Source organism: Acinonyx jubatus, chromosome D1 (genome assembly GCF_027475565.1).
Source record: "Acinonyx jubatus isolate Ajub_Pintada_27869175 chromosome D1, VMU_Ajub_asm_v1.0, whole genome shotgun sequence".
In the NCBI taxonomy this organism is placed as follows: Eukaryota; Metazoa; Chordata; class Mammalia; order Carnivora; family Felidae; genus Acinonyx; species Acinonyx jubatus.
Window position 1 is genome coordinate 97697893 of NC_069390.1, and position 18002 is coordinate 97715894.

Genomic DNA, 18002 nt, shown 5'->3' on the forward strand with positions numbered 1-18002 from the left:
AAGTGCTTCTAAAGAGTGAAACTGTTTTGAGGAGTTTCATCCTACTTTTTGAGTAATGTTCTGTTCTAGGTTGGGGTTTTGGTCCCTTCTTTGCATTTGGTTTCATTTATATACTTATGCTACACTTTGCATGTGTGGTTGCTATGCCGTTGATTTGGGTGGCTAAGTCCCGACATTATATTTGTCCGACATGATGGCAGCTGACTGTATTCTTCATCATGATTCTGTTTTCAAAAAGGGAAATTACGATTTTCATCCCAAACTATATATATTCACTCATTTCTTCATCTTCTCTTAATTCTCTTTTGTCTCTCTCCATCCCTACCTCCTTAATGCCTCTCACTCTTCTTTGTTCCCAGATTCTTTTGTCCTCTCTCACTTTTTCCTCTTTCTTCCTCACCTTTCCAAGTATATTTTCTGCCAGTTTTCTTCCTTACCAAAAACCTAAGTTTCCTAGGTCAATAATTTATATAAGGACAAGCATAGGCTTGTTGGTGAAGTCAGCGTGTACAGGTTTTTTAAAAGGCGTTTTAAGGAATTGATGACTTTTTGGCCATATCCAGAGATACAGAAGCCCTACCACAGATGACACAAAATCTCCAAGATGTCCATAAAGAAATGGGAGGCACATGTTAAAGTCAGATAAAGTAATATCATATTAGAGGTTTTGTGTCTTAAGTCCCCAGCGGTCTAACTTGCAAACTTGGCGGGAACTTGGCTGAAGATGCTTGGGGCATTTTTTCCCCCTCCTCCTTACCCAAATCCAAATCCAAATGCAAATCCAAATCCAGAATCTTACCATGCTCTGGCCTGTAAGGACAGGGAACTGTTGTAAGGAGAGTGCCTGAGCCTAAATGAGGGACGCATGATGGATAGACTGGGTCCTTACTGCTCCAGACACATGGAAGGAGGAAGTGGAGCAGGACAGCCATCACCATGGTCTTTTGGTACTCACTGACCCAGCCCAGTAGGGAACTTGGGCCAGTCAGCCTGACTCAGGGGAGTAGTAAAGTAGGTTGGAAAAGAAGATGTCAAGGGTAGTCTTGAATGCATCTCTTTCCTTAGAGCCCCACGGTCCTTGTGTGATCAGACTAATAAAATATTGTAATATGGACTCCTTATTAGCCTTTGACTGTATGGCCACTGAGCCACACACAAATCTGCCTCTTATCAATAAGAGTGGGGAGTTGAGAGAAATGGCCTCCATTTTTATTATGAAGCCGCAGTAATTAAGATAAGGTAGGGGTGTTAACGTGATAGACATTCAGGCCAATAGAAGGCAACAGAAAGCCCAGGAAAAGAAACATACGTGTACGGAAAACTTCATACACGAAAGTGACAACAGTGAAGACCATTAGGGAAAAGTGCGGAAAACTCATTTTCCATATAACACTTAGATCCTTACCTTACACTGGATCCAAAAAAATGAATTCCAGGTAGATTACTGCTCTGTGAAAAACGTAACTTTAAAACTTGTAGTAGAAAAACTAAGGAGTGGGGGTCTTGGAGTAGAGATGGATTTCTTCTAAATAAGAGTTGGAAAACCACAACTCTATGCCCTAAGCAAATTTGTTTTTTATGTTTTTAAAAATGTTTATTTCTTAGAGACAGAATCTGCAGCAGCTCTACACTGACGGCAGAGAGCTCGATGTGGGGCTCGAAATCATGAACCGTGAGATCATGACCTGAGCCAAAGTCGGGCACGCAACTCACTGAGCCACCCAGGTGCCCCCCCCACCCCCCCAAGCAAGTTTAAAGGACAAATCACAGCCAGAGACACCAGGGGACCCCTTTGCAGACTTCTGGAAATCTCTCTGTGCAGCCAGCCTTCTTCTCTGGTGTCCTTGTCCCATAAATTTGAACTGTGGTGGTCTCCTGGATGCCAGCTTTTTTTTTTTCTTTCCCTCAGCCTGGACTACTGGACTCTCTTTGGGTCTCACCTCCCTGTATTTGGAGTTGGGAGCCGACCCCAGGCAGTAAGCTGGACAGTCACAGAGCATACCTCAGTTCATCTCTGCCTCTTGGGAATCATCCTCTTGCGTGACCTTTTCTCCATTATTTTACCTACTTTTGTCTGGTGTTCTAGTGATTTAAGCGGGGAGGGGAGTAAACCCGGTCTCTCTCCTTCTGCCACGGCCAGAAGTGGAAGTAACCCTCCTATCATTTTTGTGAAGTTTGAAAAGCAGAACAGTGATACAGATAGATACACAGACACAAACACATTTAATGGGGAAAAAAAATGAAACCGCATAAAAAATGCCTAGGGCAGCTAAACATCAAATTTGAGAGAACAGTGTCTTAGGGGGAGAGGTGGGCGAAGGCTACTCTGAAATTAAGGTGACAGACAATAACGGCAGAACTTGAGGATTCTTTGAAGCTTCCTAGGAAGTCCGTGGAAGTCCACCATGTAATTCTGTGTAGTTTCTGTGCGCGTGAAGTCTAAGAAAAATGAAAAGGTATACCAAAGGGAGACTAAGTACAGAATGTTAGTTCCAGAGCATTCCAGAGAGATGAAGAAGTGAAAGAGAGTAGTAATTGTGTCTGGAAGCTACCTAAGCCAGAAGGCACCGTTGGTGGGGACAAAATCGCAGCCACGGAGCTGGTGCATCTCCTTTCCTCACCAGCCGGGTCTCCGGAAGGCCTGTGATTTCCCTGCTGGTGCTTTCCTCCTGGTACTTTTCTGTGATGAAACCCTTCAAAATCTCAGCTTCCACGAACACCACGTTGCTGAGTCACCCATCCACTCACCTCTGGGTCGCTCCCCCTCGCTCCCAAAGACTTGAGCTCTTGGGTCGTCGTCGTCACGTTCTCTGTTATCCCCACGGATGGCCTCTCTCCGACTTTGGCCTCTGGGTTTGTCGCACCACTTGCCTCCAGTGAGCGTCTCCTGCTTGGAGCTTCGCGGTGGCCTCTTGACTGGTTTCCCTGCGTCATCCTCATCATCACACCCCTCACCCCGCTCCAGTCTGTTCTTCGCACGGTAGCTGGCAGAGTGCCCTTTTAATACAAGGTCGTGTCCTTTCTCTGCTCCAAATCCTCTGGTGACTCCTGGCCCTGCCCGCCACTTGGGCCTCCTCGACCCTCCTGGAACCTGCTTGGCGTGCCCCTGCCTCGGTTGTATCCACTGCCCCCTCTGCCTCACGTGTTTCTCCTGCAGCTACCCACGTGGCGAGTTCCTTTCCTCAGCTTCTGTGGCACCTTCTCCTCAACTGTCCCCTTCTTCACGAGCCTACCCCTGACTGCTTTATTTAAAACTGTACTCATATCCCCACAGATCTTTCCGTCTCTTCCTCTGCTTTCTTTCCTTCTCCCTGCCACCTATCGGTATGCTATAATTTATGTATTTACTTTGTTTATTGTCTGTCTCTCTCCACGGGAATATAAGGTCCTTGAGGACAGGGATTTTTATGTTTTGCTTATTGCCGTAATACAAGTGTCTACAGGTGCCTGGGTGGCTCAGTCGGTTAAGCATCTGACTTCGGCCCAGGTCGTGATCTCGCGGCTCGCATGTTCGAACTGACGGCTCAGAGCCCGGAGCCTGCTTCGGATTCTGTGTTTCCCTGTCTCTCTGCCCTTACCCTGCTCGCACGTGCCCGCTTTCTCTCTTTCTCTCTTTCTCTCTCAAAAATAAACATTAAAAAGAATATAAGTGTCTAGAACAAGGGCCTGGCACAGAGAAGGTGCCGTTAGTGGCTTTGGGGATCCCTGTTGCCCCCATTTTGGGCTTTGAGTATCAGCTTTGTGGGGTCCTGAGATCCCAGCTGTGTGACTCCTTCCATTCTCGAGGGTCTCTCCATGACCCCTCTGCTTCTCCTGGGGACACACAAACCATTTGGTTGCTCCCGTGCCACGAGGGGACACAGCAACACTTCAAGGGTGTCTGAGGCTCCATCCGCCGAGGTGCTCCACGAAACTCTTCCTTGCTGGGCTCTTGTCTTTTCTCGGGCACAGTTGTGGCTCTCAGATCCCACAACTCTGCCTGGACGTTCTATTGCCTTTGGCTCAGGGAACAAGGACTTTCTCTCTGGGACCCTGTTGACATCTTTTCAATATTTTCCCGTGCTTTTTCCCCCCCTTTCTGGATCTCGCTTTTTCCCTTCCCTCCCCCAGGCTGGAGACTTTTTTCCCTGGTGTGGCGAGGAGGGCCGTCTTGCTTTGGCTCATCTCCTGTCCAAGTTGTGAATCCGTCCCATTTTTCTAAGGGCCTGGGCTTTTGAAATCTAAAACTAGGAGGACGGGCCCTTTCTTTCTGCACTGGGCTCTCCCCTTCTCTTTGCTGAGTAGATGCTCACTGGTAATAACCGGGATGCTTTTCTGGAAAGAAGGGGTGTGGGAGAAAGGAAGGGCTAGGGCAGGGGAAATCGTGAAGTATTTAAAAAATACAGTCCCGCCATGTGATGATAATACCAACAACAGTAATGTCATTAACGTTGTTCACCGGAGTCGTCCGAGTGCTGTCTGGATGACGCCTCCAGTAACCATCACAACGACTCCATGGGTATATGTTCTCATGCCCTTTTTTTTTTTTTTTTTTTTCCCCATAAAGGCAAGTTGAAGTCTAGTGAGGGAAAGGGATTTGCTCAGGCCCCACATTTGGCAAATAACGGACCTGGGCTTCGGAAGCAAGCCTGCTGTGCAGAAGGCTGTGCTTAGCCACTAACCTCCTGGCCCCTTGGCACCCCGCCCCTCTCCCCCCACCGGAGCCTCGGGACGCTGGGCCATGGAGATGGGGTGTCGGTTGATTCTTCCATGCTCCTGGCACTCATCCAGCAAGAATGGCGCTGGCCTTTCTCTTCCCTCCCTGGCCGGGCAGACGGGTCTCTCCATGGTGCTCCTGTTGTCAGCCTCTTCCTGGAAAGCTGGCGTCCCTCTCTGCTTCAGGCCCACGTCATTTCCCGGGAGGTGTCCAGTCCTTCTTCCCCCCTCCCCCCTCCCGCCCCCACTCCCTGCTTCCCCTTCCCCCCCTCCCTCCACCTTGCTCCTTCTTCCCTTTCTCCCTTGGGTTTGGCCTTACAAATAAAACATAAATTTAGCTCGTACCACAAAAAGGGAAGAAGAAGCGATAAGTATAAGCAGCACACAGTTTAAAAGTAAACACCCTCCCATTGGGGCCACAGGCTTTGCAGGGAGGGTACCGAAGGTCTTGAGGTCTCTGGGCTCTCCTTCTCCACCCCCCAGTGAGGCTGAACAGAGACCTCCTGGCCTCTCCCCCCAAACAGCAGTGCCTTTTCCAACAAGCAGAAGGCCTGTGGCTTCAAGAGGCCCTCCCAGCTCCATACTATCTCTGTTGTCAAGGGCTGTTCCTTTGGGTAAACAGGCTAACTCTCAAAATCTCCAGTATCAGACTCTGTATCAGTCTCCAGTATCAGTCTTAGTATGACTTGGCTCATCTAGCTAGCTCAGGTCAAGACTCCTAGGGGGCAGTGGGGAGGGAGGGGAGGAGACTTGGAACATGGGGTGGGGGACTGTGAGAGGGCTCTGGGCAGCCGACCAAGGGTGCCGTGTGTGTCTCTGCAGGTGAGGACTCCATCAGCACCCTGGGCCTGATCCTTGGCGTGGGGCTCTCGCTGCTGCTCGTGTCCGTCCTGGGCTACAGCCTGGCCAAGTGGTACCAGCGTGGGTACTGCTGGGAGGGTGAGTGAGCGCCGGACCCTGCCATCCCAGCCCCTCCTCTCCTGTCGCAGTGGGCAACCTCGGGTGCGGCTGCACACCCTTCAGTGTGGCATCATGCAAAGATATTTCCTGTGGTGGCTGCAGTAGTTGAAGACTTGAGTGGGAGTGGCTGAGCGCTTGAGGAGGGGGGTGTGGGGTACTGGGCTTTTATTGAGGGAGTGAGGGCTCCTCCTACCCAGCGGGTAGCTGCCTTTCTTTTCCCTCAGAGCCCACAGGAGTCCATCCCCAAGGCCCGTGTGGGGCCAGGGGCCCCACTCGGGCTCCTTGTGTCTCTTTTCCCCTGCCCGTGGGGTCCTGGGCACCCCCCTCCCGAGTTTGCTTCAGCTTCCCTGGGAGTCTCCTGGAATTTGCTGCGGGACTCCCAGCTCTGAGCCACACCTGTGCTTCCCACAGGACCGGGGAGAGTTGGCAGGGCATGCGGGAATCCCCAGAGGGAGAGAACATTTCTCAGGTCTGCAGTGGATGCCCACAGCGTCCAAAAATGTTTGTTGAGCACCTGCTATGTGCCAACGCGCTTTCGCCCAATACGATTTTCTTTAAAATTCCATGTAAGGATGGGATTCTTAGTCTCTGGTTTTTATAGACGAGGCTGGAGGGCCGAAGTCACAGGGTTAGAGACAGGCGTAGTCCAGGTTCAAGCCCAGCTCTCCTTCTTTTGGACTCTAAGCTAGGACTGTCTCTTTCCCAGGGTAATCAGTACCGGTAATGGAGGGGGGGGGGATGCCTAGCGGCAGGATCTGCCCCCCAAAACTGGTGGTTCTGTCTGGGCAGATGGGGTGCACCAATGGGCGTGGGGCAGGCAGTAGACAGTGAAGCAGCGTGGGGCCCTCCCACAGCATCCTGAGGTCCAGCCCAGCCGCCCCCCTCATCCCAGATGGGGTGAGGGAGCACCAGATGTTCTCAGACAGCTGATGGGCAGGTCTCCCTGGAGGTACTAACTCTCTCTTTTCTGACTGTCTTCCTAGGGCCTAATTTTGTCTTCAACTTGTATCAGATCCGGTAAGTAGATCCACGGCAGGGGTGGGGTTAGGTACGGAGCCAAAACTTATGGTTTCTCTTCCTTGTCCCTTCCCCATCCCCCTAAGCACACCAGAGAAAAGGAAGGAGCCAGGGTCTGTTTACAAAGTGTCACGAATGAAAACTTGAACTTGGACCGGATTATGTAAGACCATGCTGATGGTGACCCTCTTAGCATTTACACCCCCTCCCCTCCCCCCCGGCAGGGACCAGTCATCCATTCCTTCATTCACTCATCATTTATTCAGGAAGGATCTATTGTCACAGGGGCTGTGGAGTTAGTGTCTAGGGGTACAGTGAGTGTGGTCTCTTGTCTTCAGCCATTTCACTGCTGGTGGTGGACACAGGCCTGACTACAAATCAGATAACCTCGGGCACAGTGTGACGTCAAAGGAAAGGAACAAATGAAGACCACCAGGGATTTAGGGAGTGGGGGGTCAGAAAGTCCTCCCGAGCCGTCTTGTCCACTCTCTGCCACAGGGCAGGCCTCCTCCTCCTCTGGCCCCAAGAAATGGTCCTACTCCTGTTCTGGAACGCAAGTCAGTCTGGGAGTCACTGCCGGAAAGTTCTTCCCATGCGCTGGTCTAGGGAGTTGTGGTCCCAAGGAGAGATCAGGTTCTCAGCCCCCAAAACCCTATGGGATCATCTTTCTCAGGAACCTGAAGGAGCCGGAGGCAGGTCCACCCTTCACCATCAGTGGCCACGTCAGCAGTTCAGATGGTGGCTACGTGAAGTTCTCCAACAGGCTAGTCTGATGGGGGAGTGTCAGCCTCTGGAGCCCTGGAGAGGTGAGTGGAAGGTTGGTGAGCTCCTGGGTGAATCTCCTGTCTTGGTCAGGTCCACAGATGGTCCAGGCACCCAAGCCTAGCACCAAGCACTGCTCGGAAACCAAGAGGTGATTGTCTTCATCCCTCCCCACTTCTTGAGGAGTGGGGTCTCTGGGAGATGACCTCAGGAACTGAGGCCTAGCGTCACACTGTCCCCACCACCTGCCAATACCAGACAACTCCTTTCCACCTGTGCATTCAACCCATGTCCTGCCTTCCCTTCCTGGGGAGGTTCTGTTTCTAATCAGATGGCAGCTTCTAGAGTCAGGCTTTCTATCTCAACTCTTTGCTCTGAGCCAAAGGTTCTAGATGGCTGCTCTTTCCAAGAAGCATCGCTCCAGAGTGTCATTTCTGAACTGAATGCCTAGGAGCCATCTCTGCTTCGTAGCTGGCTGGCCCTTGGGTCACATCTTCCCTCCGCCTGCCTTCAAGCCCCTCCCCCTCCACATCGCAGTTGCTTTTTCCCATCCACCTTCTCCCTCGAGCAGTTCCTCATGGACCCTCCCCCCTTTTTCTCTCAGCTTCTCTTCCTGCCTGGGAAAAGTCTTGCCTGATGCAGTGATTTAGAGGAATTCTTTCCAAGCCTCATCTCTTTGTTGCTCTCCCTTTGCTTTTTCTGCAGGAGGAGGCTCCTGGCTCAGCACCTGCTCCTCCGGGGCCCCCGGGCTACTTTCACCCTCCTAGGTCTTCAGGGTCTGGCCTGGTCCCTTGTTGTGGACAGTGAGGAGTCACTCTGGGTGCACCTGGGAGAACCCCCAAGAGGGGTCTGGGCTCTGGAGACAGTCTGGTAGAGTAGCAGTGGCTTTCTCATACAAAACAAAATGGCAGGCATTGCCTAAGAGTAAAGACTCCTTCCTAGGTGTCCCTGGGGTTCCTGAGCCTGTGGAGGGGTTCCAGGTGTCCTGGAGAACAAAGCCCTCCCAGCTCAGCCCTGTGTGACCAGGGCCTGCAGACCCAGAAGGGTGCTGTGCATGGGGCGTCCCCAGTCACTTCCCCTTAAAGGGCTGACTCCAGAGGCCGGAAAACCAGTCAGATCTTCAATAGGCAAAGTCATGTGGGAGTGGAGTGGAGGTGATTCCAGATACTGTTTTTAACCTTGCTACCATAAACCAACTTCCTCTAAGAGCTGAAGGCTGAGCTTGGCCTTTGCCCTGCCCTTCCCCGCTCTGTGCTCGGTTCTGGTGCTTTTCAACCCTCCCGTGCCCCTGTCCGCCACCTGGGTCTGTTTTCCCTGCTGCTGACCAGCCGCCGTGCCTCCCAAATAATTTGGAGGTCGCTACTTAAAATAGTCTAGAAACATGGTCTTACTCGATTTTCTAGGCTCCTGCAATGGGTGGGCATGCGTTGGCGGTGGAGAACTCTCCCTGTATTCTGCATTTCCTGTGCAAGGCTTGACCTGTGATGGGGAGGGCAGACCAGAAATGGAAGGAGTCGGGGAGGAAACCAGGCGAGGCTAAAAAAAAAAAAAAAACAAAAAACCCAGCTAATGTGCGAGGGAAGTCACGAACCAAGTGTAGGCTGATGGACGGTAGAGCTGTCTGCCTTGGGAGTCATTACTTGTTCCTCTGGTCTGTGCCCTGCTCGACCTGAGGTGGAGGCTGCCCTGGGGTGTCTTCTTAGTAGGCCTTTAATGCAGAGTCGTTCAATCCAGAGAGACTGAGCTCCTGGGGCAGCTGTGGACAGAGCAGAGCCTGAGAGAGGCCCTGCCAGTGCTGAAACCTGAGTGAAAACAACCTGCCGACATCCCAGGACCAAGGCCAATATGATGCCGGAGCCCAGGACAGTGATAGGCGAGGAGGAGAGAAGTCATATTATTCGTCTTCCTGTCCTTGCTTCCTCAGGGCATGGTTTCTTTCTTGCTTTGGGTTCTAGCCGATTGAGAAAGAAGGAAGGAAGGAGAGGGGGCATTACCAGCCCCTGTGCCCTCCCTCCCTGCTGGGATCCGAGGGCCATTCTCTCAGCGTAGCCAAGCTCTGACTTCGTAAACCAAATCTCTAGATTTGGAGGTCTTCATCTGGGCCCCAACTCTCCTATCCCTGAGTTGGTGAGAGTCGGGCAGAGCCTTCACAGGGTTTCTATCCGTCTCTCCCTTGAGGGCTTTATTGGGAGAGCGGTGAGGAGGTTTGGATGGGCTGACTTTGACATCCTTCTTGGGTTTCAGTTCTGAGGCTGGGCCCCATTCCTGAACTCCTGGGGCGTCCAGCCTCAAAAACACCCTCGACAGTGCCCTGCTCGGCATGGACCCTGGGTCTGCAGCCCGTACGGGTCCCTGAATGTGCTCAGGGCCTCAGCAACTTCAGCAACTTTGGGGAAACATGAAAGGTTGGGGCCCGGGGCTCAGGTGGTCCTGCCCCAGGTTTGGTGGCCTCAGGTAGGGAGGCAGGAGCAGCTGCTGAGGGCTGGGAGAACGGAGGGTATTTCCCATCCTTGGGAGCAGAACTGAGACTGGGCCACTTCCTCTTTTAGGGTCCTCTGACGTGCTCCCTGTCCCCTCTGCCTCCTTCTTGGTTTCCTGACTTCCGCAGTCCTCTGGGCTAACACAGCTTTAGCCTTGACCCCGGGCCTCACCCAAGGATTTGACCTGAATTTTTTGAGAGCCCTGAAGTGGCGGCTTCCAGCGTATTCAGGAACGATTAGGGAACAGATGCCTGGAAACCTGGCTACTGGTCCGGGTGGGCTGGGCACTCAGACCCATGGCCCTGCCGGGGCCTCCCCCACAGCCTCCTCTTCCTCTTGACGATCCTTTCTGCTAGCCCCAAGAGCCAGGATGCAGTCAGGAGAGCCAGCAGTTCTATGGGCTGGCCATTCCCGGTCCCTCTGCCACCCTGTTCCTCTCTAGTGCCTTTGCCAGGGCTTCTGGAAATGTCTTCTCCCTCCCTGCGACCCCCTCCTAGCCACAGCTAGTCTCCAGGGTTGCCTCAAGTGTCTTCTTCCCTGTGGCTTCCTTCAGGATTCCCGGCTCATTGTCACCCGTTAGATCCTGATGGGAGGTGGCCATGTGTCCTCCATTCGTGCTGTTCCCCAACCAGGGTGGGCCCTTTGTGGGCAGGGTTATTGTCCCATAGGTCTTTAATAACTGCCAGAAACAGGCCACGTAGGAAGTGCTCCAGAATACAGTAGGCACCCCCCAGCGTGGCTCCGGAGGGCTGCCTTGTCCTAGAGAAAGACGCCCAGTGACCGGAGGAGCCACACTGCTTGCACAGCACAATGTGCAGAGAACAAATTATCTTCACGCGCGTCGCTGCGACTTAACCCCTGTGGCAGCCTTGTGACGTGGGGAGTCTAGTAGTGGCCGCATATTGCCTCTGGTGACACTGAGGCTCAGAGAGCTAGCCTGCCTTACCTGAGGCTGCACAGCTGCTGACTGTCCGGGAGCCTGAGTAGAGTTTGAGGCCTCACAGATGGAGCCTGACCCACAGGCTTAGTGGGCTGACGAATGAACACTGTCGAACAGGGTCCAGCCCTGGCCTGCCCTGCCGTGCTGGGTGGGGCCACGGGCTCGTCACTTCACCATGGATCTGTGTCTCTGCATCTGGAAATTGAGGGATCGGACTATTTCTCTAAGGCTCTGCTCTCTTACCTGAAGGAGCAAAAGGATCCTCTGATTTTGTTGTTGCTTTTCTCTCTGTGTTGTGTCTAGCGTGAGACCTGGCACATAGTAGGTGTTCAATAAACAAAAGATGCAAATACAGAGTATATAGTTCTGATTTTCTAACTTAGGAGGTGGGCGGTAAAACGTGACTCCTGTAGCCTCTTTAGACTCCAGTGGTCTAGGATCCAAAATACTACTCAGCCTCTGACCGGCATCTAAGACTGGACCATTCCCAACCGAAACTTCTTTATCAGCAAACTAACGTTTGCTGAGCACCTGTGAGGGCGGGCAGGGGCTCTGTACACACAGTCTCCCTTCATCCTCACAGGGGAGGGAACAGAGGATCAGGGTCTGGTGAAAGGATTTGCTTAAGGCCAGGCAAGAATGTATTTTCTTTATAATCCTTTGTTAGCCACTTTGAGCCTCGGTCCAAGCTGGCAGCTTCCCTGAGTCCCTGGTCCCCCAGGAAGCAGGCCCCTCCCACTAGCTTCTGATCTCTTTCCCGGGTCCTCTGGTGTGGTGAGAAAGGGCACTGTCCTCAGCTCTGAGCTTCTCATTGACCCATTCCTTAGTTTTCCTTTTATTTTTTCTTACACCCCGCCCCCCCCCCCCCAGCCTCCAAATCATCAAATTCTGCCCCTTCTTTATGCCAGCTCTATTTTCACTTCCCCACTGGTGGGTCTTGTTGTCTTCTCAAATTTAATTACAAATACTCTCTGGCTTCCTTAACTGAATCATTGACTATTCCCTTCTATTCATTCATTCACACAGCTTCTCTAATAGGCCAGGAACTGTGTGCCAGGCACCGTGGGGGTCTCCCAGTCTCTCTTGAGATTAACTGAGCCCCCCTCTTGTTTGATGGGTACTTTGCCGCAGGCAAAATTCAGGCCTGACACCTTTTCTGAATTTTCTGTGGCAGCTTGCATGGCTCTGGCCATAGCCAGGAATGTCTCAGGAAGTCATAGGGAATATTGCTCAGTCTTTTCGGGGAACCTTGGGCTTTGCTTGATCCCCAGTCCAGCTTTGGGTGCTCTAAAAACCAAGGCTTTTGATTCTCTTTGCTCGTCTTCAGTCACATGCAACCCTGTGGCCATCATCAGGTCCAGATCTGGACCCAGAGCACACACGAATGGTAACTTTGTCTGTTTAAGGGCTACCTTAAGGAAGGGTTGAAACCAGGAAGAGGCTGGGCAGGTGAGGAGGGGTCTCGGCTCCCCTCTAGGTTCTCTCTCAGTCGTACTGATCTTGCTTCCATGCCAGTGGCCATGCGGGGCCAGCTTCTGTGGTGCTCTCTCTCTGCCCCAGTGGTACGAGAACCTCAAAGTGGGGGCACACGGGAGTATCATTACCATATTTAAAAAACTGCTTAGTGATCAAAAGCTGTCTAGAAGCAGTGGTATTTAAGCAGATCTGGTACAAAACAGGAAGCCAGTGGCCTGGTGAATTCTCACATTTGGAGACCAGAAGTGAAAATGTTCTGTCTGCCCAGAGTAGCAAACAGGCCAACAAAACAACAGGTGGGGCGGCGCTGGATGTCAAGGCCTTGGTGGGCTCCCTGTCTCCTGGATTTTTCCCTGCAGAGCCGTGTGTGTGTGTTGGGGGGTGGGTGTCTCCCCACTCCCCAAAGCCTAGGATAAGGCTTTTCATATATAAGCTGGGAGCCTTTGGGAGGGAGATGGGTGGAAAATGTAAGAAGCCTCCAGTTTCATTGTAGCCCCAGTAGCTGGTGGGCCCCAGGTGCCATCGGACCTGAGCACGGTGAGTTCCCTTCCAGCTGTGAGGCTCTTGCAGAGCGTGGGTGACTTCAGTGCCACGGTGCTGGGGGAGGGGAGCAGGGGAGGAGGTAGGTGGAGACACCTGTGCGTGTGCGTGCGTGCATGCTGCAGAGATGACTTAGCCAAGGAGGAGAAGGATCTCCATTATCGCCCGCTGTATTCCCAGAGGGCCTGCCCGTGGCAGGTGCTCAGTGAGTGTTAGCTGAAGGAGTGAATGACTGCATGCTGAATATTGTCACAGTCCTTTGCCTTGCCTCCTGACCACATCCCCTTGCATTAGGCTTCCTGTTGGGTCTGTAGCCCCGAGTTCCTACAGTACCTGAGAGCCATAGGGTGCAAATTGCAGGGAAGGGCATAATCATGGAATGATGTGACTAAGCTAAGGGGACAACAGGCCTGAAAACAAAATTTAAATCACATTTATGTGTATCGCCTGCTTTCTTTTGGGCTCAGTCTAGTGTGTCCCAAGGAACCATGCAGCTTTAGGTTACGTTCCCAGCATTGCCATGATAGGTTTGGACATCAGACATCTTCACCGTCTGTCATGTGCTTTTCCTTGTGAGGAAATCCGTGCGTTTGTGCATTTGTTATTCATCAAATTGACCGAGCACCTAGGCATCGGCGGGGCGTGAAGGATACAAGATGTTTCTGCTCTCTAGAGCTCTTAGTGAAACGAGCGCTAAATGTAGTGGTATATTATGCCCGGGGCACAAAAGAGAGAAGTCAGAGTGAAGCATACTCTGCATTTGGCTGGGGAGACTGAGGGCCCCGCGTTGATACGACGTGACCTAGCTGGGTGATCCGAGAACCCAGGTCTCCTGAGTTCCGGGCCAGCCCAGTGTTCTTTCCACTTGGTGGCTCTGTGGCCTGTTCCTCTTTGTGGGCCATCTCCAGACTGACAGCCTTGCCATGGAAACTTGGCTGTGGTCCTGTCCATTAGTCTGAGGGACTGGTGGACACTCCCTCCGTGTGAGGGTCCTATTTCCTTCGCTCCAGTGCATTGTGCCCTCAGCACCTGTTAGACGACGTGTCATCTCTCGGCCCCAGGTTTGAACTGTGGGCTCGGATCTTATAATCTCAAGTTTTGGGAGAGTCTCCCAACCTCATTTTGCATAATTTAATAAATCTCATTTTACTCCTTTTAATTCAGTCCAAAAAATGTGCATTGAACACACTAGCTGGGACAAACACTCCCCTCTGTGACCCCCATGAACGTCTCCATCACAGGTCAGGCAGCAGGTGCCTCTGTGCTGTGCCTCCCATCCTTGGATACACCTCTGATTCCAGCCGGTTGTCAATGGGCTACAACTTTGTGCCGACACGTCTCGTCTCCAGTGTCCGTTACACGTCACTTGCTCTCTGCCCTGGCTCCTTGTGTTCTGGGGGAGCCCAGACAGCCCCACGCACCAGCAGCTTGAGAGCGCAGCACCTCTGGCGGAAGCCTCGACCAGTGCAGGAGCTCAGGACTTCTGTCAATGCTCAGGGGACAATTGGATTCCAGTGGGATCAAGGCCAGCACAGCCAGCTTGGTGGCATGTCCTTGTTTTGGCTTTTTCTTCTGGTTTCTCACTCTCTTGTTCCCTGTGATCACCTTCCAAAGAAGCTACCTGCCCACAGTCGTTGAATCAAGGTTCTGCTTCTGGAGGGACAGTCTAGGCTAAGACCATACTTACCACCTTCCATTGTACGTTTGCCCTTAATCATTTACTTGCTCATTCATTCTGCAAATATGGATGTCTGCTGTGTGCTCTTAGTTGTGGGACTGTGGGAGTGAGCAAAAGAGAGGAGGTCTCTGTCTTCATAGATCTTTCTCAGGAGAGACAGGCTGTGAGCAAATAAACACATAAATAGGTCATATAATTTCAGGTTATAAGTGTTCTGGAGGAAAAAAGCTAGGGGTAGGGAGGGGTGGAAGGGAGATGGGGAGGAAACTTGGATAGGGGTTCAGCAGAGACCTCCCCAAGGAGGCTGTGTTTGAGAAGACACTCGAATAAATGACCTGAGATGGAGATTAGCTAAAAGCAGGATGGGCAAGAGAGAGAGTGCAGGAGGTGGTGTCGGGGAGCTGGCAGGTTCCAACTCATTTGGACTTTGCCTCTCCTTTGGCCCAAGAGCAAAGGGGAGGGCTTTTAACAGGGCAGTTGTATTTTATAAGGATCATGCTGGCTGCCGTACTAGACTACGCATGTGGTACGAATCCCACCATTGGAGGCTAAGGCAGCAGGCGTGGAAGCAGAGGGACGGTGAGGGGATGAACTGTGGTCCCAGTGAGATGTGGTAATGGATTTGACCAGGAAGGTAGTGTGGGGTTGGGGACCAGTGATTAGACTGACCACATATCTGGAAGGTAGGGCTGATCGGACCTAACTGATGGATTAGATACGGAGTGTGAAGGAATGACTCCTGGTTTTTGTCCTGAACAACTGGGTGAATGGTGGCATCGTTACTCAGGAGGGGAAGATGGGAAAGATTGAGCGTGTGAGGGAATCCGACCTTCTTTTGTGGACATTACAATTTTGAGGTGCATGCCAGACATCTCCATGGAGCTGCTGAGGAGGTGGGGTTCAGGAGAGAAGTCCTGCGGGAACATTTGGAAGTCCTCGACCCCCAGGTGGCATTTGAAGGCATGATCTGGGTGACACCATCTAGGGGCAGTGGGGGGGAAGGGTAGAGTTTAACAGAATAGACATCCAATCATCAAATTCTTTAAAGCAGTGGCCTTTACATTTTAGTGTGCATGGGGGGGCGGGTCACCTGCACCTCCAACACCTGTCACCTGTTTACTAAGCCGGACCCTGGGAATTCACATCCATAAATCCTGGGCCTTGGGGAGAAGCTTAGGAAAATCACCCTTGGGTGATTCTGATGTGGGTGATACTTTGGAAAACTGCCCTTGGGTACAGGTAGATGGGCGTGTTAGGCGGTGGAGGGCAAGAAATACCGCCAGGGTCACGGTGACCGGGATCCTGAAGAATGCTTTTCTTCTCTCCAGAGCCATCATGAGGCCTTGACCTCCACCAACCCTTCCTTCCCTGTGTAGGTAGAGGTATATGGGTGCACCCTCTACCCAGGCTTTTGGCAGTCCTGTACCAGTGTGCTCTGGGCACCCCCCCCCCCCACGTCCGCTCCAGAGCTTATCAGCTCTACCGATCCGCTGATTTACTAAAAATTCTCAGCTGCACCTTTGTCTAAGCAACGATGAGGCGTTGATGAGGCTCCCCTGGGGTCTACGAGATGGGTGCCGAGCACACACACGGCTCCTGTCACTCTAAGGGCAAAGGGCTGGTAGCCTGCTTTTCCTCTAGGAGGGGGGTCAATAGGTGAGTGTTTCAGCTGCAGGTTGGCTGCGGGGCTGGGGGGGAGTGTGTGGCCATCACCATATCTGTGTCCTCAGTTCCACATCCAGGTGTGGGCTCTCCCATCCAGTGGGGGCAGCATGAGCACAAAGGCCATCACATCTGAATCCCCAGCTCTGAGCCCTCACCGACTGCCAGGCCTGCCTTGCCAACTGCCAGAGGACTTCTTCTTTGGGTGACTTGTCCTAGGGCGCCAGAACTCCTCCCCCACCGCGCCACCCCCCCCCCATGTCTCCTTCCCATGTGCGTATTTTGCTTTTCTCGTCCATGTTTGATTGGGATCAGTGCCTCTTTCACTGCAGCCTGCCACTGAGTCTTGCCAGTTCTTTCTGCAGAATGCCTTTTGAATCGGACACCTGCTCTCCATTCCTCCTGTCCCTGTTCAGTATTGTCATTGGATCGGATTGCCATTGAACCCTGTGGCGGACTGAATGTGTCCCTTCGAATTTCACGTGTTGAAGCCCTAACTCCTAATGTGATGGTATTAGGAGGTGGGGCCTCTGGGAGGCTTTTAGGGTTAGATGAGGTCATGAGGGGGAGGACCCCATGGTGGGATAAGTGTCTTTGCGAGAGGAGGAAGAGAGACCAGAGAGCTCGCCTAATGGGAGCATGCACTCGCTCTCTACTCCCTCTCCTCCCCCTCTCTTCCCCCTCTCCTCCCCCTCTCTTCCCCCTCTCCTCCCCCTCTCTTCCCCCTCTCCTCCCCCTCTCTTCCCCCTCTCCTCCCCCTCTCTTCCCCCTCTCTTCCCCTCCCACCTCCCCTCCCCTCTTTCTCCCTCTTCCTTTAGTGAGGACAAAGGAGAAGGGGGCATCCACAAGCCAGGAAGAGAGCCCTCGCTAAGAACCAAATTGGCTGGCCCCTTGATCTTGAACTTACAGCCTCCAGAACTATGAGAAATGTCTGTTATTAAGCCCGTCCCCCAACCCGGGTGTGGTATTTTTCTATGGCAGCCTGAGCAAAAGAAGACAGCTGCCTCTTCCTTCCCCTCCTCTTGCTTCCACCATCCCTTCTTTTTCCATCTCTGTTCCTCTCAGGGCGCCTGTCACTGATTGTAATGATGTATCTGTCAGTCTGTTAGCTTGATATTCATCTTCGTAACCGGATGGCTTCCTCCATGAAGCTGCACCTCTTTTGTTCACTGTGGGCCAGTGCTGAGCACCCGATCCGGCACATAGTAGGTGCTTAAAAATGCTTCTTGAAGAAATGAAATGCTGACTATAAGTGCTTCTGGCCAGGTCTCAGTACATCCTGCCTTGTCCCTTCTGACTCATGCCATGTGCTTTGGCCAGGGTTATCTTTTTAAAACACTGACCCAACCCTTCCTTGTCAGAGTGTTTATCGGGTCCCCCCCACCCTTGTCGAATATTTATGGGAGCCATGCGGACCTAAGATGAAGCGGCTAGTGAGGAAAGGTGCTGTGAATCGTTAATAAAAATGCATTTAATTTTAAATTGTGGATTTGCTTTAAAAGAAACCCTGAAACCCAGAAGCACTACAGGAAATGGATGAGTCATGCCTCCTACTACCTGGTGTCCTCTAGGCTGGGGCTTCAGAAAATCTGCCCGAGCTGCCCAAAACACTCCCTCTCTCAGTTGCAAGTGCTCTGTCCCGGTTGGGCATGGCCCATGGCATCCCTCTCTCCGCCGTTCCCAGAGTTTCCACCCAGCGGGGCAGTGTGGGCTCTGCGGCCATGACCACCCTCGCAACCCTGTGACCGTGTGTGTTCTGTGATAGTGTGTGCCTTGCAGGTGGGGTGAGGAG

General features: G+C 52.4%; 1 protein-coding gene across 1 annotated transcript in view; it reads left to right on the forward strand.

The window, feature by feature from the left end:
• The window catches only part of SMIM35 (small integral membrane protein 35), a 50319-nt gene extending 39111 nt beyond the window's left edge, over positions 1–11208 (forward strand). Inside the window, exons 3-6 of the mRNA XM_053202551.1 lie at positions 5518–5634; positions 6639–6672; positions 7346–7478; positions 8140–11208. Of these exons, the coding sequence (XP_053058526.1) occupies positions 5518–5634; positions 6639–6672; positions 7346–7445 (251 nt within the window). The 3' untranslated portion in view covers positions 7446–7478; positions 8140–11208. The remainder of the gene's footprint in view (positions 1–5517; positions 5635–6638; positions 6673–7345; positions 7479–8139) is intronic.
• Positions 11209–18002: the final 6794 nt, after the last annotated feature.